This window comes from Otolemur garnettii, unplaced genomic scaffold (genome assembly GCF_000181295.1).
Source record: "Otolemur garnettii isolate 467f Iridium unplaced genomic scaffold, OtoGar3 scaffold00049, whole genome shotgun sequence".
Classification (NCBI taxonomy): Eukaryota; Metazoa; Chordata; class Mammalia; order Primates; family Galagidae; genus Otolemur; species Otolemur garnettii.
Genome location: NW_003852444.1, coordinates 882,343 through 908,615, shown reverse-complemented (window position 1 = coordinate 908,615; position 26,273 = coordinate 882,343). Strand labels below are relative to the sequence as shown.

Sequence of the window (26,273 nt, the reverse complement as noted above, 5' to 3'; positions counted from 1 at the left end):
GTTTTCCTTCATTTTCTCTTTATTTTTTTCTTTATATTTCTTTCTTCTTTTTTCCTTCCTTCCATCCCTCCTTCCTAAGAAAAGCTTCCTCTCTTCTTTTTGTATTTGTCTCATCTCTCCCCAAGCCTCACAAAGAATTTAAAGTTTTTCGTTTCAAATATCTGTTCCTTTAAAAAGTATATGTACTTTGCTAAAGGCACTTGATATGCTGTGGCTAGAAGAATTACTAATGCTATAATTTTTATTTAAAAAATTCTGCATTGTCTTCCAAAACCAGTGAAGCCTTAAATTATTAATTAAATTAATACACTCCTACACGACTTATATCACTCCCAATTAGATCATTTATATGTTCTTAAATGACAAGAATCTGTCATTGATTCAATGATGAAAAAAATGAACACCTTAAAAAGATGTAGATCACTATTACTATTAATCTCAAGTTGTAGTAAAGTTTTATTCAGAACAGAGTAATAGTAATTTTAAGAAAACTAAATTCTAAAGAAACTTTGAGAAATCTCCATACCATATTCTATAGGAGTTAAATTAATTTGCAGTTCCACCACAAATGTACAAGCATTCCTTTCTCTCTATATCTGTACCAGCCATTTTTTGCTTCTAGAATTTTAAATAAAAGCCACTCTAACAGAGTAAGGTGATATTTCTTTTCTTTTCTTTCTTTTTTTTTTTTTTTTGAGAGCCTCAGGTTGTCACCCTGGGTAGAGTGCCATGGCATCACAGCTCACAGCAACCTCCACTCCTAGGCTTAAGTGATTCTCTTGCCTCAGCCTCCCAAGTAGCTGGGACTACAGGCGCCCACCACAACACCCAGCTGTTTTTCGGTTGTAGTTGTCATTGTTGTTTGGCAGGCCTGGGCTGGATTTGGACTCTACAGCTCTGGAGTATGTGGCTGGGGCCTTTGCTTCTTGAGCTACAGGTGCCAAGTCATAAGGTGATATTTCATTGTAGTTTTAATTTGCATTTTGTGATGATTACTGATGTGGATCTTTTTATTTTATATGTTTGTTGGCCATTTGCCTATCTTTTGAAAAACTTCTATTCATGTTTTTTACCCACTTTTTAATGTTTTTTTTTCCTTGCTAATTTGTTTGGGTTCTTTGTATATTCTAGTTATTAGCCCTTTATCAGATGTCTAGATTGTGAATATTTTCTCCCATTTTGTAGACTGTCTATTATTCTATTGATTATTTCCTTAGCTGTGCCGAAGCTTTTTAATTTAACCAAGTCCCACTTTAAAGTAGACCTACCATCCAAAAATCCCACTACTGAGTTTCTATCCAAAGAAAAAGAAGCCAATTTATCAAATAGGCACCTTACCCCAATGTATATTACAGCACAATTCACATTTTCAAAGAATCAACCCAAGTGCCCATTAATTCATGAATGAATTAACAAAATGTGGTGTATGTATACCATGGAGTACTACTCAGCCATAAAAAGGATGAATGAATGCCTTTTGCAACAATATGGAAGAAAACAAAGACCATTAGAAGACCAAACACTACACATCCTCACTAATAAATTGGAATTAACTGAATGGCACACACGTGCACAAAGGAAAGTAAAAGTCATTGGCAATCAAGCAGGGGTGGGGCACCATACCTATCTAACAGGTATAATGAACAGTACTCAACTGATGGACACATTTATGGCCCCAACTCAAGACATGAATCAAAAACATCTATACCCTGTTAACATTTTTAAATTAAAAAAAAAACCCCAAAACAAGAAAAGATAAAAAACTTTGGTTCTAAAATTCTAGAAATGCACAATTACATATTTTTATGAATATTCATTCATAAAAATGATTTTATTTTATTTTGTTTGTTTTATTTTTGAGAAATAGTCTCACTCTCAGTACCATGGTGTTATAGCTCACAGCAGCCTCAAACACTTGGCTTAAGCAATCCTCTTGCCTAAGCTTCCCAAGTAGCTGGGACTGTAGACACCGCCACCGTGCCTGGCTCTGGTTCAGGCTGGTCTCAAACTCTTGAGCTCAAGCAATCCATCTGCCACAGCCTCCCACAGTGTTAGGATTATAGGTGCAAGCCACCACATGTGGCCTACAGTGATGGTTTTAATAGAGTTTCCAATGCAAAAAAAAAAAAAAAAAGAAGGACAATTTAAATGTACATCATGTACATCAACTGGGAACTGGTTAAGTGAAATAAAGTACATTCATTAAATAAAATTAAAATGATCTGTGAAAAATATATAATAACTGATGAGGATATAAGCAACAATATTGTTATTAAATGAGCACATATAAAGTATAATCTAATTTAAAATATATACATTTAAGGGATTAATGTTTATCTGATGGTGGTAAAATTCCTGTAAGATTGTGTTCCCACTTGTAATTTTGTAAATTACCATTTTGAATGTGCATTCCAATTTGATTAATTTAAAAAAGAACTATAAAAAGAAACCAAGCAATAAGTTTCTCAATCCCTACCTACACAACAAAGAAATCAGAATCATCATAGGAAAAGCAATCATATAAGAAAGATTTTAACATATAAGAATGTAAGATTTACCTTAATAGCGTAGTACTCTCTGACTTCAGGCCTGATAGAATCAAAGTCTCCACTGATGAATTCTGGCAAAAAGCTGAAAGAAATAGTTCCACATCAGTCAACTCGTTGGGTCTATTTATTTGTGAAAGTTTAGGACAGTGATTATAAGGAACACAGAGAAAACTTATATACTCAAAACAAAAAAAGAAATGAAATGTCACTTCATCTAGTCTTGGTTTCTGAAGGAATCCTCCCCACATCTACAAAGCAAACATCACCCTGATACCAAAACCAGGAAAGGACCTAACACAAGAGGAAAACTACAGACCAATATCAATAATGAATACTGATGCAAAAATATTCAGTAAAATCCTAGCAAACAGAAATATGGCTATACATTAACAAAACTATACATCCTGATCAGGTGGGCTTTATCCCAAGGCTGCAAGGTTGGTTCAATGTATTTAATACATAAATTTAGTGCACCACTTAAACAGAAGCAAAACAAAGACCTATGATCCTCTCAATACATGCAGAAAAGGCATTCAACAAAATTCAGCTGCCCTTTCTGAAAAGAACACTTATGAAAATAGGCATAGATGGTACATTTCTTAAACTGATTGAACCCATCTGCGACAAACCCACAGCCAATATCATACTCAATAGAGTAAAAATTAAAGAATTTTCAATTAGAACTGATACCAGACAAGGATGTCCACCACTGCCACTGCTATTCAACGTCGTGCTGGAAATTCTAGCCAATACAATCAGTCAAGAGGAGAATATCAAGGGTATTTGAATGGGGACAGAGGAGGTTAAACTCTTGCTCTTTGCTGATGATATGATCTTATACTTAGCCCCAGGGACTCAACCACAAGGCTCCAGGAAGTGATCAAGGAATACAGTAACGTCTCAGGACACAAAATCAATATCCACAAATCAGTAGCCTTCACATATGCCAATAACACTCAAGTTGAGAATCAAAGACACAGCACCCTTCACAGTAGCTTCAAAGAAACAAAACACCACTCAAGTTGAGAATCAAAGACACAGCACCCTTCACAGTAGCTTCAAAGAAACAAAACACCTGGGAATATACCTCACTGAAGACATGAAGGATCTCTACAAAGAGAAAGATGTAACCCTGAGGAAAGAAATAGCAGAAGATGTTAACAAATGGAAGAACATGCCATGCTCTTGGCTGGGAAGAATCAACACTGTTAAAATGTCTATACTACCCAAAGCAATCTATAGATTTAATGTAATCCCTATCAAAGCACCATCGTACTTTGAAGAACTTGAAAAAATAATGCTGCATTATTTTTTCTTGTATGGAACCAAAAAAAAAAAAAAAACCTGAATAGCCAGTGCAATTCTATGAAATAAAAACAAATTTACAGGTATCACATTGCCAGACTTCAGGTTATCCTGTGAGTTGACAGTGATCAAAACAGCATAATGTGATTGGGGCAAAACAACACAAATGAAACCCATTCCCTAACTTGTCACAATGTCAGTCAATATTTATCTTTCTAAACAAGTAGATAAAAATTAAAGAGGATTATTAGTTTAACAAATTCTCCATTCAGAAACCCTAACACAAACACGATCTCTGCACATTATCATCTACACATGTACAACTCTATACATTACTGTGTCTTTCCTCAAGTTCACAGCTGTCAACAGATTTGAACAGAGCAAGTGATCACGGAGATTTGTAATCTGTGCCAAGCCAAGAGTCAGTGAGAGACATTTTCCGAACATCTTAGGAACAGGATCTTTTTACATAGGTTTGAAATACTGTAAGTGTCATAGTTACTAAGTATAGGGAGGGATTCCCTAATGTGGTTGTTTCTAGTGATATTATAATCACCTTACTTCTCTTCCCTGCCATACTGTCTTTCACAACTCATTTTAGAAAGCTTATCTCCCTCTTTCTACGTAAGTCATCATTTATTATTATTATTTTTTTTTTTTCAGTTTTTGGCCAGGGCTGGGTTTGAACCCACCACTTCTGGCATATGGGGCTGGGCCTACTGGGCCTACTGGGCCTACTTCTTTGAGCCACAGACGCTGCCCCCATCATTTATTATTTTTGCATAAAGTATTCACATGATCTGGTAGAATTTCTTCCCTCTTAAAACACCTCTAACTGTGAAGAAATAAAACATCTCTGGATTTCTCAATATTCCCACAAACCCCCCTCGCCTCCAAACCTGGGAAATGTATATGAAGGAGTATTTCCTGTGGGAACATTCTATGCTTCATACCAGGAGAATTAGGACTATAATTATTTATCTAGCTCATCGCTTTGATTCAAAAAGAATACTAAAATTTACATCCTATCTTCTGAAGAGAGCCAACTATTACCTAACAAATGAGGTCTCTGGCTAAAGGGAGACTGCAGCATTATCTCCTTGGTTATTACATGTCAGAAAAGATGAAGCCTCAGAACACGGAGACAACTCGAGGTCATAAAATCTGAGACACTGTTAAAAAAAAAAATAGCCAAGACACAGGAGACTATCTGGTGGCTCCTGGAGAGATTTTACTGATATCCTGAGGGTAGGATTAGGGTCCATATCCATAAAATGTCCCTAGAGACCCTTTCAAACGGAGGAAAACACAGCTGCCACCTTCACAAGTAGAGGAAACAAACAAACAAAATCACACAGTGCCGTCCTCCAACTGTGGGTGTGCAAAACCAGCAGAGCACAACTGACCTGCTTCTCACGGCACCGGCCAAGGGGTAAAGCACTAAAGCAAAGTAGACTGATGCCACAGGAAATCTGACTCAGGGCACACTGTGCATTAGGATGGAAGCAATAGGGATGAATATGAAAAATGAAAACAATGCTAACGTCCTTTTGTACAAAATTTTTAAGGTTCTTACCTCAACTGGAAACATTACTTAGGTCAAACCTAATCTAACTCATCTGTGTTGAGCTAACTCTTCCTTGAGCTTCACATCTTCCTAGGACTAAATGGTAAGACAAAATTCTACCACAAAGGTCTGTACCAGATCAACTGCTTGGCCTGGATGAGACAGGCCCAACAATTGTTTCATTAACCAATTCATTCCACAAATATTCTCCAAACATCCACTAAAAGAGCAAAGCCTATTTCAGAAGACAGGAGCATTGGGAAGTAACTGGAAGTGCCTAGGTTTTAAAATCACCTTGCCTAGTTTCAGTATCTTCTTATATAAACGTTCTTCCTCAAAACTTCCCCACACACCTCACACACACATATATGACTTTTGATTTCACTATATACATATTTAGGTTAAGTACCTTATGCTCTACCCAACTGGGACCAAAAATAGACTATTAGTTTTTTTTTTCTTTATTTTTTTTCTATTATATAAATTCATTTATTTTCAAAGTTTCTTTAAGATGCTTCCACACACCCCTATACAAACACATACAAATTAATACTCATGTGGATCACAGAATATTAAGACTACTGATGCCACAGGAAATCTGACTCAGGGCACATTGTGCATTAGGATACAAGAGATAAAAGAGATTATCCCTCCAATATCCCCATTATTCTCTCTGAGAAAATAAGATCATGAGCTCCAAGATATCAAGTGGATTTTGTCTGCATGGCCAGTATCCAATCTATCATACTTCCCATGTAAAGCAACCATGTAAAAACAGAACTCTGGGTCTCTGCTATTCGGCTGAAGCAACTTCCTAATGAGATTAACTTCATATTACTGTCTAACTTCTAGTCCCTCGGATATCTAGAACCAATTTGGTAGTTTCCAAATAGCATATTGATTTTGACGATGCATAAAAATGAAAAATAAAAGCCCATAACACAGGCAACTGAAAATCTGCCCCTTAGGACAGATCATCTTAAAGAGAATTACATCTCCTTTCATCTTACACTGTAAATAATGAACAAAATCAGGTAAATTCACTCATACTGTTACATAAAATATTAACAGGAGAACAAGTTTATATAGATAAAAGATACCTTGTGTCAGTTAACTTTTAATGTAATTTTCTCCAATGTAACATATATGCTTTCCAATTAAACCAGGATGCCTATTTCTAAGAAGACCCAGGCCAAAAATACACCTGGTATTCATGCTGAGATGACTGAAATAATTACAACTCTTCCTCATGTGATACGCTAGCTTTTGAAACTTCCTGAAATGTACTTTTTGACGCCGCAATTAAAAGCCCATCTCACTTTTCCTGAGGCGCCCGTTGCCATGGCGCCTGGGCATTCTGAAGAGGCACTTATTGGGGATGACACTTCACAGACGTAGAGGAGCAATGCTATGATATCAATGACAGTTCACACAAGCAGAGTATTTTCAGAACTCTCTGGGGACTGATGACACATTCAACTGACTACAGGCATATGGACTTGTGCAGCTTCTGATCACGTTTCTGCCCCCCGTGGACTTGCATACACCTATCTGCCTCTGCTTGATATCTTCAATCTAGGCCACTGACCTGTTGGTACTAAAAGGTGTCTCGACTCTCCACCAATAGCCTACCCAGACTCCTTTGCTGTACTCATTTTACAAAATAAGAGCCCAAATGGGGCTGATAAATTAATGAGCATTGAGATCCAACATGCACTAACGGAGGAGGAGGATAAGACATTTAGAGACTATGACTAAAAACAATGCAGGAAGACCCCCGCTGCCTTGGATAAGACCCTCCTGAGACCAGAGAAGGGAGAATCTCTCTCCCCTCAGCCATTTTTGCCTCTGAGAAAGATACTATCAGTCCCTTAAAACTTCAATAGCACTGAATCTCATACTTTCCATTTTGTTTGAGGCAATTTCAGTATATGGCTTCTAACTTCTACGGAAAGGTAAGTTTTTTGAAGCAAGATCTATCTCTGATTGACCTTGGTATTCCACAAAGTGCCACGAACACTGATGCTGATCATGATATAAATAAAATGAAGAAAGAGAGGAAGAGGAGAAGGAAGAAAGAAAAGAGAATGAACAGGTGAGAAAAAGGAAAAGGAGGAAGGGGAAGAAAGGGGAGAGGCGGGGAGGAGGTGGCAGGAAAAGGTGGGAACATGGTACAAAGAGAAAAGGCAGAGAGGAAGGAAGAGAAAGTGGGAGCAGAAAAGAATGACGACCTAAATATTCATCAGTCACTCACTGTTTGGGTGTCCCTCCACCTGCTTCCCAGCGTATGCAAATCCTTTATGCTTTCTGAGCCTCATTTACCCTTTTGTACAATGAGGATAATTTAGAGTAGGTGTAAGGATTAAGAGTTAATACCCGTAAAACAGTTAGAAAATTTGCCTGGCACATGGTAAGAACAATTTAAGCTGTTCAGCTAAAATGAAAGTTATTACTGTAGTAGTTAAGTGGCTTGCCCTAGATTATAAGGCTACTATGAGGTACACCCCAAATTCAAACCCACACAATCTAATCTTTGTTTTTTAATGGGTTCAAGTATATATTATCCCACATACACACATTTAAGAAACAGAACAGTAAGGTTTTGCTTTTAGAAAAAGTTCTTTACATAAATTCACAATTTATTCCTGATTTTATTGACCACTATCAATTTGATCAACCTGTATATTTTATAAAAGTGTCCATATGGCCAAGTGCAGTGTCTTGTGCCTGTAATTGCATTCTGGGAGGCCAAGTGGGAACATCACTTGAGCTCAAGAGTTCAAAACCAGCTTGAGCAGAAGCAAGACCCCATCTCTACTAAACACAGAAAACTTAGCCAACCATCCTGGTACCTGTGTGCAGTTCCAGCGACTTGGGAAGCTTAGGTAGGAGAATTGCTTAAGCTATGATGACATCACTGCACTCTACTTGTGGTGACAGAGCAAGACTCTAGTCTCAAAAAAAAAAAAAAAAAAAAGTGTCCCTAAAGCATAAGGAAAAAAGGATTTGTATAGGTTGTAGGTTGTACCTGAAGGAAAAGTGGGATTTTCATAAAAAGAAAGTTAGAAGGAGGTTTGAGAACACTGCTGAAGACAAGGAATTCAGATGCAAGAAGACAAAGTCCTCAGTCTGAGGAGAGGAGGGACTGGTCACAAAGGTTTGCTCTAACACGCTCTCGAAGCTGCAGAACCTTATGACGAGGAAGAGGAAACAACAGCAACAGGAAATACAGTAAATAAAAATTTAGCATATTTTGACTGTTACTTACAAATGCAAAGAATTTAACCATTTTCATAGGTAAGTCTCCAAATAATCACGTCAAAAGATATTAATGTAACTTTGGGTAAAAGATATTTTTAGGAAGGATGGAAAACATACAATGATAAATAAGCTGATAGATATTAGACTATAAAAATGTAACAAGTTTATGAAAAAAGATATAATAAGTAAGGTTAAAATATAACCAAGCAAATAAAGAAAAAAAAAGAAACCAGTACACAGAATATCTGTATGAACACGGGGGTGGGGCACAAATAGGAGGGGAAAGAAAGAAGGTTCCATGATACAGGTAGAATAAAACATGAAGTGCCCTGTTAGGGAAAGCAGGCGGCATTTATATGAACTGACCTCTGTCTACTGTCCTAGAGGGAATGTCCACCACGTGTTATTAAGTAAAAAAAAAAAAAAAAAAAAGTTCTAGAAAAATACGTGTACTATTATCTTGATTGTATTGTGTAAAATGACAAAATAAAAGCAAAAAGTATAAAAATACTAGAAGAGAGTGAAGGGAAAACACTTGAAAATATTGGCCTAGGAAAATATACTATGAGGAGAAACCCCCTGGCAGTCGAAGCAATACCAAAAATATATTACTGGGTTCTGATCAAGCTAAAAAGCTTGTGCCCAGCTAAGTCATACCAGGGACTGGTTTCATGGAACACAATCTTTCTGTGTCTTGGAGGGGGAGAGAGGGTGGTTTCAGGCTAATTCAAGCATATTACATTTATTGTGCACTTTATTTCTATATTATTACACTGTAACACATAATGAAATAATTATACAACTCACCACAATGCAGAATCATCGGGAGCCCTGAGCTTGTTTTGCTGCAACTAAATGGTCTGACCCTGTATTTGCAGCTGCTCCCCAACACTAGCGCCATGGCCTCAGCTCCACACCTCAGATCACCAGGCGCTAGATTCTCGTGAGGACTGCTCAACCTAGTCCCTCACATGCACACTTTACAGTAGGGTCCTAGAGGGTTCTAGTATGTCCCCAGATGTGACAGGAAGTGTAGCTCGGGCAGTGACGCAGTGCTGGGGAACAGCTGTCAATACAGAGGATGCTTCCCTCACTCACTGGTTGCTCACAGCCTGCTGGGCTTCCCAACAGCCATGGACTGAAATCAGTCGGCTGCCCAGGACTGGGGACCGTGGCAAGAAACATTTTTTGAATACTTGTTCTCTGCCAATCTCTGGTTCTAGTCATACATGATTTCTCTATTTATTAATATTAGTTAATTTCCATTACACTTCTACAAATTTACTTTTTATCATCCTAATTTTATGGTAGAAAGCCAAGGCTAAGAGACACGAAGCCACCTGCATAGATGTCACACATATTCAAGAGATGAGGTCCTGCCTCCTCTCCCTCCTCCTCCTGTTCCTCCTCTTCCTCTTTTACACTGAACAACAGATGTCCTGATCAGCACAGGGACATCTTCTTGCTGCACCTCCCTCATGGTATGCAGTTTCTTATCTTCCAGGATTTTGGCCCTTGTTTGTAATCTGCTTTTCTTGGGTGCTCAGTCAGAGCTGCCTGGTCATCAAGCAGTCCTGTGAAGACAATGCAAACTTACTCCACATCATAAGCAATCAATCCCCAGACATGCCCTACACAAGTGACCAAGTTTATGGTCTGTTTTTTAATGAACGGAGACTTGGGTAAGAGAGGCACCATCACAAAATCACATGAGGCTTGTAGAAGGCATATTTCATTCTAGTTAGTAAACAAACAAGTGAATATTCAATTCTGTAATAAGCAATCAACATGAGCAATGTGAATTCCATGGGTTAGTAGGAATTAAAATATACAGGCTGCTACTTCCATGCATCCAATGGGAATTAACCTTTCACTATAACCAGTGGTTGGAAAACTAGAAAAAGAAAGTGAAGTCATGGTATTCAGAAAATGGGAAAAAGCAGCTCAGGACAGTGAGTACCGCATAATTCTATAGCGGTGGATACGCATCACCATACACTGGTTCAAACCACAGAATGCACAACATCACGAGGAAACCCGAAGGTGAACTATGAATTCTGAATGGCAGGGATGTGTCAACGCAGGCCCGTCAACTGGAACCAACTTATCACTCTGGTCCAGGGTGTTGATAACGGGGAAACTAGGCATGTGTAGGGTCAGGAGGTCAGAAATAGCCTGGCGATCTCGGTATCTTCCTCAATTTTGCTATGAACCTAAAGCTACTCTTAAAAAAATAAATTTCTTAAATTTTTTTAAAGTGCAAAGGATCTCAAAAGAGAAGAAAACAGTCTGGCAGTAAGTGGTTAAACACAGAGTTACCATTTGACTACCGGTTCCATTCCTAAGTATACACCAGATATAATCTTGTATACAAGTGTTTACAGCTGCTTTACTCATAATAAACAAAGAATGGAAACAACTCAAAGGCCCATGAGTGGACAAAAAGATAAATAAAATGTGGTACAGCCAGAAAGTAGAATATTATTTGGCTATAAAAAGATATGAAGTACAAATACATGCTACAACTTGGATAAACTTTAAAAACAGTACGCTAAGTGACAGAAGCCTATTGCAAAGGGCCAGATGACATATGATCCCACTCATTTTAAGTCCAAAGCAGAGAAACCTACAGAGACAAGATGTAGATTAGTAGGTGTGGATTGGTGGGAAGAACGCAGATGGCAGCCAAATGGTCCAGGGTTTCTTGGGTGATAAAAATGTTCCAAAAGTGATAGGAATGAATGAGAGTTCCTGTCGTTCCACATCCTCAACCCCACTGAAAATGGTGATGCTGCACCTGCCTGTGAATATACACAGCCCCCACTAGCCTGCACATTTTAAATGGGTAAATTATTTGGCACAGAACTTTTAAAAACACTACCAGACAGCTTCAGCTCATGGACAGAACACACCAGCCACCAACAGCATTTTTTTAAAACTATACATAGAACATTCTTCAAAATAGATCATATTCTAGGCCAAGGTCAGCAACAACTTTTTTTTTTCCCCCCTTGAAGAGACAGTCAATATTTCAGGCGCTGTAGGATATAAGATCTCTGTCAATGATAGCTTGAAAGCAGCTGGAGAAAATAAGCAAACAATGGGCACGGCTGTGTTCCAGCGTAACTTTATTTAGAGGCAGCTGGCCTGCAAGCTGTGGTTTGCCAACCCATGTTCTAGGCTATAAAACAAGATTCAATAGATTTAATAGGATTGAAATCACACCAAGTATCTTCTGTAACACATAATTTTCTTTATTTTCTCCCTTCTTTAAAATAATCAACTGTAATTAGTGCTCCCTGGAATGGAATATGACTACTAATAGAATTAGTTGAGGCTTTAAAGTCTCCATTTATATACACCAGGGCCTCTAATAACATCCTTTCATTCAGCATGATTTTCTTATAATGTTAACAAAAGAAAATAATCAATTTCAGGCAGGGGCCACCATGGGGGTGGAGTCTGCACATTCTCCCTATGTCTGCATGGGTTTTCTCCAAGTCCTCTGCTTCTTCCCACAGCTCACATTTGAGGAGCTGGTTTGTCTACATGGTCCCAGTCTGAGTGGGTGGGGGTGTATGTTTAGCGCAGCAGTGATGGGTTAGTGTCCCATCTAGGTCAGCTCCCGCCTGGCTCCCGGAGCTGATGGACAGGTTCTGGCCACCCTCCACCCAGAAGTGGAATAAGTGGGTAGATAATTATCTCACCTATTTTTATTGATCTTCACCAAAAATCCCAAAAGTGATTTTTATTGATCTTTTTCAAATGGGCAGAGGACGTGACTAGAGGAGAATAGATAACATTTATTTCAATGTTTTATGTTTGAAGAGTTTTTGTCTTTATTTAAAAGTTTGGTGATGATTTTGTAAACCAAAAAAATGGTGTAGGAACCTAACTCTTGATGAAATCAGCCTGTGGTAAAAATGGTTTTCTTTTATGTCATGCTGCTTCAAGTCACAGTTTTCACACGTAGAACCTAGAGACAATGTCAGGTGAGGAATAACTGTACAGGGTACTATTGATACTACTTTAAAATCAATCACAGGTCATGAAGGCAAGTGAAGAATTTCAACTTCCTGACTTATATTTTATCCTACTTATTTGTACTAGTTTAAGTTGTCCACTAGATTATATATTTAATATCTTTTATTTAATTTTTACTCATAGTATATTTAATGAATACATAGTTTAATTTTGAAATACTTTATAGCTCGGTCACACGATGAATTTTGAAAAAGATACATTTTAAAATGTCACTTTTTCATTGAATTTACATTATAATTTCAAATTTGAATCAATACCCAAAATGTTACAAAAGACTATTCTTCAAAATAAAATTCAATAGCAATTTTATAATCACATATTTAATACAAATATTTAACCTCTGATGTAACATTGGATAAGATACTATTATACAAGCATAGTATGCTATATTAGAGAGGATTTTATTACCTCTCCAATGCCAGTAGTTTAATATTACACTTGTAGGTGACAGAGTATCTTTTTTATGACTTTCAGGACACCAGAGAATAGATTTTTTTTTTCTATAAGAAGGAAATTACCAAGTCTGTCTTCATTTTATTTTATTTCAATCATTCTTACAAGATGTTGTTCTTAAAAAACCCCATTATCCATTTTTTTGGAGGGGAACAAGGTTGGTTCAAACATCAAGGTAAGAGATAAAAAGAGGAGATTGTCATTTACTTATTGCTTATCTGCTGCCCATCTAACTGGAATGACAGATTCATGACAACTGGAATGATTTAATGTAAAACTCTCTAGCAAGTCACCACCACCTATTCCTGTAAGATAGCCTGGTCTCTAAGTCATTCTATAAACTGACTGCACTCCCTTTCTAAATAGCCTTCTCAACATTCTTGCCAATATTTAAAACATAAAGTCTTATTAATTTGATTTAGTCATAATACCACTGGTTAAAATAAAATATAATAAGAACTGTATTTTAGATAAAGCTTGAGATTATAGAATATTTCTGCATCCTTGAAGTAGTAATGGCAGAAAGAGAGCTGAGCAGAGTCAAAGCTAAAACTACACCCTGGTGACTCTTCCATACATGGGATACTTAATTCAATTTCTCAAAAGTTTATTAAACATACATGTCAAGACTACTCATACAATAGTTATCATAGTCCCAAAAGAGCAGGTATAGGCAAAACCTGCCATCACAGGACCGATCCTGTTAGTCAAGCACAGAATGCTGATGGCACAGTAGGAGAGCCAGGCTGGGGGAGCCAGTGAGTGAGAGAAAAGGAAGGAGAGGCTTCATGACAACAGATATCACGTGCAGAGTTAAAATAAGTAAGTAAGGCCACAGCCAGAGGGTGAGAGAGAAAAATAGTACCCACATCTAGGCAATGGAAAGAAGAAACTCAAGCAGACAAAAGGGCTTGTAAAGAAATGGTATGAAATGGCAGGGCAGCACCGCATACCAGCAAGGCAACATCTGTTTGTGGGATCACAGGTTGCTATGAGATGAATGTCCGTGTTCCTTCAAAATGCTTGTGTTGACACCTAATCACCAATGTGATAGTTTTAAGGGGTGAGGCCTTTGGAACGGACCTCATAAACAGGATTAGGGTCCTTTTAAAGGAGTTCTTGAGAAGCCCCCTTGCCTTCCACCATGTGAGGACAGAGTGAGAAGGCACCACCTGCGAACAGGAAACGATCCCTCCCCAGACACAGAATCCGCCAGTGCCTTGCTCTTTGACTTCCCAACCTCCGGAACTATGAGAAATAAATTTCCATTGTTTAAAAGGTATGTAGTTTATAATATTTTGTTGTCAGCAGCACCCACAGACAAAGACAAAGCTGATTTATCTTTCAATCACTTCCATTTACATGTGGCTGGCTGAGTTTCACTCTGTAAGGGAAGAGACAGTAACTGCAAGTGCCCCGGCTCCAGAACAGGGCTTTGCATACTATATACAATAACAGCTGTACAAGTAAATGTTTCTTCTGGCTCTTCATTTTAGGTCGCTTTTCCTCTTCTGTCCTTTGCTATAATTGTTTACCCAAAAATGGCTAGAAAGGGGTGAGGAAAAGAACGAGAGAAGTTATTTGAATAGAAAGTAAGCTATAGGGGAGATGGCGGTGGTGGTAGGGCAGGGTAGGGCTGGAAAATGCTATCAGTGCTAAGAATTGTGCTAAGCCCAGTACAGCACAGAGTGGAAGTTTCATCTTTTCTTATTTACAAACATGAAAGAGTCCCAAAGCATATTTACAGGTAAATGCCAATTCTTCACCTTAACAAATACAAAAAGCTAGCTCACTGATAGTGAATTACTTTATGTAATTTATTTGCTTTATGCTTCTGTGATTCAGTTGAGACATAATACACGGAATTCAATAAATACAGGTAGTGATAAATACCATTAAGGTCACTAATAGGTTTTTTCTGCTCCTCCCAAGTTTTCTAAAGCCAAGAATAATACACGGCTTCCAGTATAATGTTTTAAATCCTGTTTCTGCCTTTTCCCCATGGCTTCTCCCACAGCAGGAACTAAAAACTTACTTAAGAAAAGGACAAAAAGAGAATATCTTTATGTATACATTTTCCCACTAAAGTAAATATTTTATTTCTTAGCCTTGCTAGTTTTTGTTTTTAATCATGCTATCTATCCATTTTACATAGATGCCCAAGTCACCTAAAGGTAGAGACTAGAGCCTAGAGTTATAAAGTCCTCTGTGTTACAGGAATCTGTAAGAATGCAATCAGATGACAACAGCACTGGTGTAGGTCACCTTAAAATCATCAGATGATGAATATTATTAATAAAGTGAAAGGAATATTTAGAAAAACATTTAATGAAAGACAAAATGGGAGTATCCTTGTTCAAACAGAGTTGACACACCAATACCTTTTTAAATGGAAACAAAATCAAACAGGAAAAATAAATAGGACACAAAACAAAAGAAAACTTAAATACTTTAAAATATACATAATCTACAACCATCATACAGGGTGGCTATAAAATTCATGTGCCATTAAAATAACTATTTATTTTCAATTGCACACAAACTCCACCATGTATATGGGTGTATATACACACACATATATACAGTTGAACCTCCATAGCTGACCACCTCCCTACATCAACCGTTTCCTTGGGTTGACCTTATTTTCATAGACTGGACATGTACCACATGTATATATCAGTTCAGCAGGCCAAGTTCCTTATGTTGACCACTTCCATATGTTGACCAGTTTCTTACAGTTCCTTGGATGGTCCACTTATAGAGGTTCTGCTGGATATAATGTTTTCATCTCCAAGGACTTCCATATTTCCAAATCTAACGGTCAATTCTCCCACATCACTTTCTCAACAGAAGCATGTAACATAATTGAGTGCTCCCTATTCCTGGATCTTCTTTCTCTACCTGGTTGAAGGACCATCTAAACAGTTTCCTGGTTTTCCCCCCAACTCACTGGTACTCCTGCTCTGTACCCTTGCTACGTATTTAGTTCTCTCAGATTTTTAACATTGGTGTATCTTGTAGTTCGGCATCTATACTTCTTTTGTCTACTGCCTGCACTTACTATGTTATCTTACCAAGTCTCATGGCCTTATATGCCCACTACATAATGAAAAATCTGTATGTAACAAACTACTCAATGTTAAGCCAACATCTACGCACTGAATCTCTGCTCTCCCTCCCCCAAAACTGCTTCTCAGTCTCCCCAATCTCATCCAAGGAAAAAAAAAATATTTTTCTAGTCATTCCATCCGAAATCCTGTACCTTATAACTGATTTTTCAGCAAGTGCTATCAGCTCTTCTTCCAAAATATCTCCTCAATCTGGCTCTATCTTACCATCTCCCATGCTACAACCCTGGTAAGACAGTCACTCCTCTGCTCAAAACCGTTCAATAGCTTCCCATCTCCTTCGGAGTAAATCATTATTATTACCTATAAACACCCTACAAGATATATCCTCAGTTCCCTTTCTAACCCCATCCTCCCCAATAATTTCCCCTCATTCTCTCTGCTTGTCATAGATTGCTTGAAAAATTATCTATAAATAGTTCTCCTCCTGTTCCATAGCCCTTTATAATGTGACTTTCCAGATTCTTCCATCACCAGGTAATAGTGTGAGTCTACCACATGAATATGTATTAGCCTCATGACTTGCTTTCACCAACAAAAGGCAGTGGACATGATGACATGGAATTTAACAGTGGAGGCCTCAGTGGAGCTGCAGCCCTCCCTTTGCTCTCAAAAATCCATCCTATTGACATGAGGGTGATACTGGGCAAGCCTCATGGGTGGAAGAGGATAAGAGTCCAGTGCTCAGCTTATTCTGACCCAACCTCCAGACCTGTGAGAGTCCCATCTACATGCTGCCATCATCATCAGAACTGCCCACCCAACTGTGATGTTGTAACATAATAACATATTTGGTCTTTGTCCCTGGTTCCTGACACAACAGCAGCCAAGACCTTTGGAATCTCCAGAGTGATGAGTGTCTTTCTGCATGCTGATGAGGTGACTGGTGCTGGGGACCCTGAGGACAGCTTCAAGTTGGGGACCAATCACCAGAAATACCAAGGCATGATTAGAGTGTTGGACAGCCCCAACCCTGACAACACACACCTTAAGAAAGTGGGGCTAGAGATTGATCACCAATGATCAACCCTCTAATTAACCATGCCTATATAATAGGGCCTCCATTAAAAAAAAAAACAAAACCCAGCAATAGGATTCAGTGTTTCCAGGTTTATGAAACATCCATGTGGCAGGAGAGACATGTGCTCAACATCCCTGGCGGACAAAAGCTTCTGCACTGGGTGCCCTTCTAAACCCAGCCCAACATACTTCTCCATCTGGTGTTCATTGCTACCTTTTATGATATCCTTTTCATGGTAAACAAGTAAAATGTTCCCCTGTGTTCTGTGAGCTGTTATAGCAAATTTTCAAATATGAGGAGAGTATTCTGGGAACACCTAATGTGTAGTTAGGGCACACAAGCATGAGTAACCGAGGGACCCCCTACTTCCAATAGGCATCTAACATGGGGGATCTTCTTGTAGGACCAAGTTCTTAACCTGTGGGGTCTGTGCCAATCTGCATAGTTAGTATCTGATTAAACTCAACTGTAGGACGCCCATCTGTTTGGCACAGAGACCTGGAGAATTACTCGATGCAGAAAACCAGCACGGTAGTGACAGAAGTGTTATGAGTCGGGGCCGTTTTCCTTTATCACCCACAGGACTAAACACAAGGGAGACCAGATCTGCCCAGCTAGCCGCTCGATTCGTGAGGAAATAACACAAATCACTGAAAGCCACTAAGATTCAGGCTGGTTTGTTATGCAGCAAAGGCTGGCCGAAACCATGCTCATGTCTCACAGCCTCTGCACAAACAGCCCCTCTGCCTGGAACATTCCTCCTCTGGGAACACAATTGGCTACTTCTTCACCTCCTCCAGGTCTTAACTTAGAAATCACTTTCTCAGGGAGGCTTGTCCTTTACTTTAATTGCAACCTACCTGCTGTAGAACATGCTTCCCCTTCTCCTGCTTTATATTCTTCCTTTCATTAGTACTATGTCTTATATTTTAATTATTTATCATATTCTTGTCACTAGGGAAGGCCAGTGAAGTCAGGAGCTTTGTTCTCTGCCACATCACAGGTGCCCACAATAACACAGAATGGCTGCATGATGCAAAACATGCTAAAATAACGGCGGGCTGCAATTTTCTATATAGTCTGTCAATAAACAACTAAGCTAAAAAAACTGGCAAGAATATTGTGTTGTTGACGAAAATAAAGATGAACACAAATATTCCAGAAACAAGATGTCAAACGGGACTTAAATTTGCTTGTTGAAATTCATAACTTTTGAGTCAGATCTTAGTTCCTATGAAACTATGTGAAGTGCCTGAAACCAATATAAAGTTTTATGTATAAAATTTAACAAAGTTTTATTTGATTTATAAACAAAGTTTACTTATAATAAGTCTGCAAGCTATATACATTTATGATATGTAAGAAATGGTTGATATGTAAAAATTTGACAAAATTTACATATAATGATACAATATGTTCATAATCATAATAATATAATGTTAAGAAAACAGGCATAATGAAAGCAATATGTACATGAAATTCCCTCCTTTACTACAGGTGCAAACACACATGAGATCAGCAATTGAGAGGCATACAGCAATATAAAACTGAAAAAATTTGCACATGCATAAAATGATTAAGAGTGGTTATCTGCCGGAATGGAATTTCAGGTTCTTATTTATTTATAATGTTTTTTTCTATGTCTTTCTGTGTTCCCCAAAATCATTAGAATAAATTTATATTACCTCTATAAGTGGGGGAGAGGTTAGAGAAGATAGGGGAGAACGTGCCTTTTAAAATAAAGGAAGATTAAACATTAAAAAAGATAAACAGTAAATGGTAGATGCAAGTTTACCTCTGTGATTAGGATTGCATTTCAAAATTACTTGAATAGAGTTTTATTTTAAGAAGAACAAATAAGCTCAACTAAAGTAAGTGTAGTTCAGATTTCCGCCATACAGTTGAGCTAAAACCGCTTTTTGGTGATCTTTGGTAAGTGGATCCTACTTTGTTTCCCTGCCATGAGAAGCCTTAGAAGACAGCAGAGCGATTTGCTGCCGCGTGGAGGGAAGTCCTAGGAAAGCCCTGTTCCTGCTAACAGGAATCGTATGGCCACACTATTATGCGAACATGTCCTTTCCACGGGCTTGATAAAATGCTAAGATGACAGAAGCTATAGTTGTTTTTCTTGTTTCTAACACATGGAACTGCTCTCCAGTTACTAATAACCAACTAATGTAGAGCCAAGTTGAAAGAAACTGAATACACACTAGAGGCCGCTAGTGATAAATAAGTGAATTTTCATGCAGTGAAAAAATGATGAGAGCTGTCCAAAGAAAACTGCACCCTAAGCTGCTAAGCTCTGGTTGCCTTTTGAGCTACTGCACGGCAAGCCAGAAAACATTTCTTTTCTGTCTATGAATTTGCCTTATTTTTAATAAAAGAACTAAATCTAAGAAAATGTCATCTTGGGAAATTTTGTAAAAATTTATTATTATCTGTTTAAGTCAAGGCTTTACTTTTAAATAATGAGGCCTTTTTTATGTATTACAATTTGGAAAAATATTTTTATTCATTCACTCAAGGGTCATAAAGATCTATACCAAGCAAAGGAAGCTCCACGTTGTACAATGTAAGATTGTTTCAGTAGCATTCCATTAAGTAAAAAAATGAAAAACATACCTAAAAATTAAAAAAAATCTATAACACTCTTCTGAGAAAATTATGATCATAATAATGGAATTTACTTAGGAAAAAACTTAACATGAAGTCAGAGAACAAAAACCTTCTGATTAACAACACACTTTTACAAAACGAGGCAAGAATTATACTTCTAATAGACTTTTTAGAAATGTAGGAGGGATGTTATTAAATTTCTCAAAATGCACAAGAGGTGCACGACACTTATAAGGACCACAAGTGACCAGTTCACTGTCATTAAGATATGAGGAATAAAAGAAAAAATTCCTAACTAGGGGCATTTTCTATCACGAGGTATTAAGTTACAAAAGAAGAAAGTAGATTAATAAAGACTATCAGACTGTCCTAAGTATGAGGTCAGCACTGGCAGCAGAGGAAGGTATCTGCAGGTGGTATCTGTGGGGAAGGGGTTGTGTCTATATTTGTATTTAGCTATCCCCACCTATGCATGCAGAAACTAGCACAGGGTGAGTCTTAAGGGGAGACACATCTACCCCCTGAAACAAACGAGGATCTGGGCATATATTCCCTCAGAACTACCTCAACTCTGTTGAATATATAAGAAAGGAGAGATCCTTGGGAATTTATGAGTAGTCCCTAGTGACCAGCTCAGGGGGTCAAGTGCAAGAACACATACATGGCTGTGGAACTGCCATGAACAGGCTGAGTATGGAGTCCACTCTCCAGCCTCCCTACTTTTTCTAATTATAAGACTTTTAATACTTTTTTATTTGTTTAAATTGGCCAGAGACCTTACTATTTGTAACAACCAAGAATCCACACTGAAAAAAATAAGTCCTGATAATAGAAGAACTTTTTTTTTTATTATTATTATTAAATCATATCTGTGTATATTAATGCCATCATGGGGTACAGAGTGCTGTTACTATATACAATTTGAAATACTTTCATCCAACTGGTTAACGTAGCCTTTATGTCATTGTGTTAAGAGATTTATATTTTACATTTAGAGAGATTCACATGTACCCTTATAGGATAAACCATAGGCTTAATCCCACCAATCACCCTCCCTTCACCCATTCTCCCCCCTCTCCCCTTTCCTCCCTTTCCCTTTCCCCCATATTCTTGAGCTAAAATTGGGTTACAGTTTTCCTATGAAAGCTATAAATTAGTTTCATAGTAGGGCTGAGTACATTGGATACTTTTTCTTCCATTCTTGAAATGAGTCCCCAAAACTCCTTCTGAGTAAAAAAATCTTAATAATTACTTTAGTAAGCCCAACATACAATTTCATACTGCAATCATTGACAGTAGGATATATTAAATTTTTATGAGCATTTCTAAACATTCTTTAATAGCTACTAAACACACAGGGAAGTAGTTGCTGGTGAGGAGACCGTGGAGACATCAGAGACATGTGTGACCTCCCTGAGGCTACAGGCAGGTAGGAACAGGCAAACAGTGATTCCAATGGACTGGGATAAACGTTATGGTGACGGCAGTGGTGGACAAGGGGACACACCTGAAAGACACTTCGTGGGCATTATGAAGAGAGACTCAGATAACGGAACACACCTAGTGAAGTACAAAACGCAGCCACCAAACATGCTTTATCTTAACTGGATGTGTGGGGAAATCATTATTTTCAAGGCGATCTAAAAGAAGTAATATTGACTAGTTAAAAATATGCATTCACTATCTATCAGTTATCAAACCTAGTCCTAAGATAAATAAAAAAATAACAGGGAATTTTGTCCAAGTAAGTGGAAGTAACCACAGAGAAGTCCATCACCATGCAGCACGATGGTGAAGGATGCTCAGAGGATTTATCCCTAACTCGGGTCAACGGAAACTCGCAACTACCAGGGAAGAATATGGGAATACACAACACGTGAGCTGAGTGTCAAAGGATAAGGATGCATAACACTCTGAAGAAAACAAAAGGTTTTCCTAAATGAATCACATAGTGTTTTTTTCTTTCTTTTTTTTTTAATATATCTCCATCTGATTCTAAAACCTACTCCCTGATATTTCAAGGGGGGCTCCCCTAGTTTGAAAATAACAGGCTGATTATGGAGATTATGATTTAGGTGGCCCAACGATTTTCAATGGTCTTTTCCAAAGAGTGCTAATGCTAAAGCATCCTCTCCCTCCATGGCTCCTCCACCCCATAACAGACCCAAGAGTCAAGTGCCCCTACCTGACATCCAGTAGAAACAGACAGAGCCTGATATCCAAGGTCAAAAACAAAAGGTGCACAGGTCTAAGCCCTGTGGTGTGGGGAGGTACAAAAAAATCAATTGCTCCTGTAGTTTAATGAGAATTGCTAATCTCATTCCAAAGAAGTGCTAACTGCAATCATAGGATTCACAGAAAAAGTCAACATTTTTAATATTCACAATTTTTTATTCTACTTCTTGTAAGCCTGAGCATTCACAGACCAATGCCCTCCATTCATCACTTAATTTCTCTAGTCTCTTCTACTTCATATGGCATATAATATCCAGAGCTAAGAAACTTCATGTGTGCATGTGATTGTTTCCTTAGGGTGGTAAAATGTTTTCTGTTGTATTTTAAAGACCCTCTCTGAGACTCTTCAGCATATTCCTGACCTTTCTGGCAACAGAAGCACAACTGATGTCTTTAAGAAAGGCAGTTCCAACAAATCTCTGACCCTGGACTGCAAGTGATGGTTTGGGCTCATCTTCATGTAATTGTTATTTGGATATTTTCACATGAAATTTATTCACTAGCCCTGGCTTAAATTGAATCCTAGCTGTCACTTTCCTGTCCCCTAACAATAGGAAGACTAAGGCTGGCTCAGTTACAATCTTGTCATCAACTATCATTTCATGTCCTATAATGATGTGTCAACAAATAACATATGCCATCTTGTCTAGTGTTGGAGTTATTTTACTCTTCATCCAGTAATACAATTCCAAATTTTAGTAAGAAAAGAATCCACCCGGGATGTATCTGTGTGTTTGTAAGGACACCTATAATATATGTGCACTCACATAAGTGAAACACCAGAATGTTAGGGACCAATCCACAATTAGTTAAGAAACAATTTTGGATATATGGTATTATATGATTTGTTTAACTCAGAGATCTAAAAATATATTGAAACATAAGCAAGAAAGGTGACAAGAAATCATGAACTCAAATTCTATTAAAAAGAACTAAAATAATTCAAGAGTTTTGTTTTTTGAAAAGTAAAATTGAGAGCCACGTGTTACTCAAAACTTTTGACAAATGATCCCAAATTCTATGAAAAAAAATCACTGGAATGTAATTTATTTCTGAAGAATCCATCTACAATGCAGGGAGGGAAAAGGGTTTTGTCAGGAACATACTTTATGAAATAGAATAGCCATAAAGAACAATGCCTCTGATTAAATTTAGTTGTAAACTGACTTCCTGCAGCTGCTTAAAATGATCTCACTCTGAAAATTTATTTTGAGTTCACGCATGATCTGGCAAACTCAGTACCTCGCACACACATCCCCCTCCTCCAGTGCTGCAGAATGATTCATAGGTACGCATGGACAACTTTGAGATCTCTGATTTATAGCATTTGATAACCAACAGACTAAAATATATTACTCAGCTAATCTAATCAATAATTCAAGATAAATATGCCTTCACAGTTTGTTGTGTAAGGTTCTTTAATACCAAGACTTCTGTTGTAAATTCTCTTTTAAATGGGCTAATTATTTTTACCTTTCATCATTTTGCTTCAAAGACCCAAAAATGTTGACATGCTTACAGAACTTAGTAATTTGATTGCATAAATAGTTTTTAATAGAAACGTGCTGAAGCCAATGACTAATCATTACTAAGGCTAGGCTTACAAGAATCAAGTTGAACTGATAATCTCTGGTTTTCCATAAGCAAAGTTCACGCACGCTTCCTTTCTGCATATGTTAAAGCATACTGAAATTACATTTTTGACCATGTCAGGAAAGGCTTGGAAAGTAGTAAAAAATCTCAATCACTGAGAAAACTAAAGTCCCAGAGAGAATGAAGGTTGTTATCAAGATCACAACTTATGCTCAGATACTTGTCACCAACTTATTCAACACAACCATTTTATTTTTATTGTCTTATCCCATAAAAGAACCCTAACAGTACTAAACAAGCTTTTATGGAATTCTCACTAAGATATAGCAAATGTAAGACTCTATTAGTGTTCATATAATGTCTAGGATGAAATCAACAACTATGAGAGTTCTGCTTGATTCTAACTAAAAGAACTAACATATATCCCAAAGAAGCATGTAAAATACTGACCACTGATTCCAACTGCAGGACAAGTTTTGGGAATAGGGTCCATCAGATGTGTTCTGTGAATAAACAAAATTGTGTGGACCCGCATACTAGAACACTGCCTGCTGGATAGGTATAGTGGCATAAATGACTCTCAAAAGTGTTTCGTAAAGTGAAAAAAGTCAGACACAAAAGATGCATGATTCTATTTGTATGACGTTCTAGAAGGCTGCAGGGTCCAAGTGTAGGAGGGGACGATTGACTGAAAAGGAGCAGGAAGGACTTTGGGGGATGGTGCATATATTTTAACCTTGACTCTGGGTGGGCACACAACTACGTGAGGTCACACAATTAAGTCTGAGGACTCATCTCAGAAAAAGCCCTACAAACCTCATGGCTGAGTATCACTGCAGTCACCTTAGAAACACGCCCCTGAGAAGCTCTGCACTGACCCACGTCAGCACCTAGTCCATGGTTCAAAGCAATTTTGGAGCTCTTTTTCTGGAATGCCCATCAGAGCTGTCATTGTACTAAGTCTGATGATTAAGTTCAAGAACCCATCCTAGAAAAGTGCTTTGAGGGGGGACGAGGTGCTGGCATTGGTGTGCAACTTTCAGGGGAAGTACTTTGAAGGCCACTGCAGTGATATTCAGCACTGAGATTTGTAGCACTTTTTCTAGGATGAGTTCATGAACTTAACAGTCCAACTTCATATACCACTTCAAAAATAATTGCTTAAAATTTATGAAATTGTACCAGAACAAAGTGGATTAAAGACAAAAAGGAATCAGCAGCAAAACACCGCATTTCCATACTCCAATCACTACATAAAACATGTTCACAAATAGCACAATATTGTAGCATAGTGACTATGACAAAAATATTCATAGCTACTGCCAAAAACCACATCAGGTGCACATTCAACTCTTCAATAATTCGTCACACTATGGCTTTGGAGAGCCACGCTTCACCTTCTTCACTTATCCGAATCTTTTATAATCAGCCAAAGTAATATGTTTCTTCATCAAAATCTCTCTGAATACGCCAAAAAAACAGAGATCTCTTCCTTACATGTCACAAATGAAGAAAACTACAGACCTTGGAAGTTAAATTACTGGCCAAATGGTTCATGGTAATAAAGTGGCAGAATCTGATTTTGAGCACTTGTCTACGTTTCTCACTAAACAATTCCCAACCTGGAAGCTGCTAGTACCTGAAATGAAAGAACATGAGAAAATAATATTGCTTCAAGGTTCTCCTGTATAGCAGAACTTAGATATGCCATCCATTCCCTCAAGGGTGTATCAGATAATTACTATACAGCTGGACTATTTATGTTGATAAAGGCTTTAGAAGCTAATTTTAAGAGCTAGCCTCCCACATTATTCAGTTATTTAAATTATATTTTGAACTTGGTTTAGCTGGGGTATGGCTAGTTGTAGAGTTAGAGTTACAACAGTCATCCTCTATTCCCACTTGATCACTCTGAGAAGTGTTATCGATCTGCTGATGAGAAAGTTGCAAGAATATATAAAGCTCAAAATCTAAAATCATTAACTGAGAAAATTAATGGAGTGAGAAGAATAAGAGATCAGGAAGACATTTTGCTTTTCTGTTCAAGCAGGTCCTCCTCATCATCCCACACCTGTCAAGAAGTGTTTAACTGAATGCTCATTTGCAAGAATATGTGGAATTTTGGTTGCGTGATCATCAACAGAAAGGAACACTTAAATATTTGTGCTAATCCCAAACAATGTTTATATAAAGATAATCTTCTGTAGGATTTCCCGTTCAGGAATCTATATTCATCAATTATTCTGAGGGGAAAAATAAAAAGAAAAACCTAAACACGACCCTTCCCTCATATCAAACATCCTACAGACTACAATACAAAAATTCACATCTATTTCTTAGACTAAGGAAGAGTCTGAGAATCTCTAAGTTCCACAAAATAATGAACTAAAAACTCTTCTATTCAGCAATGATACGGTACATGTGTCCCTCAAAATTCCAATGAATTGGGGGGATTCTGGGAAGATGGCTGACTGGTAGCAACCCTGGTCAGAGGCTCCTGA

General features: G+C 37.8%; 1 protein-coding gene across 1 annotated transcript in view; it reads right to left on the bottom strand.

Moving 5' to 3' along the window:
- Positions 1-26,273, bottom strand: part of TPK1 (thiamin pyrophosphokinase 1) — a 259,770-nt gene that overhangs the window by 78,248 nt on the left and 155,249 nt on the right. The window contains exon 5 of the mRNA XM_023514240.1: positions 2,559-2,631. Coding sequence (XP_023370008.1) covers positions 2,559-2,631 — 73 coding nt within the window. The remainder of the gene's footprint in view (positions 1-2,558; positions 2,632-26,273) is intronic.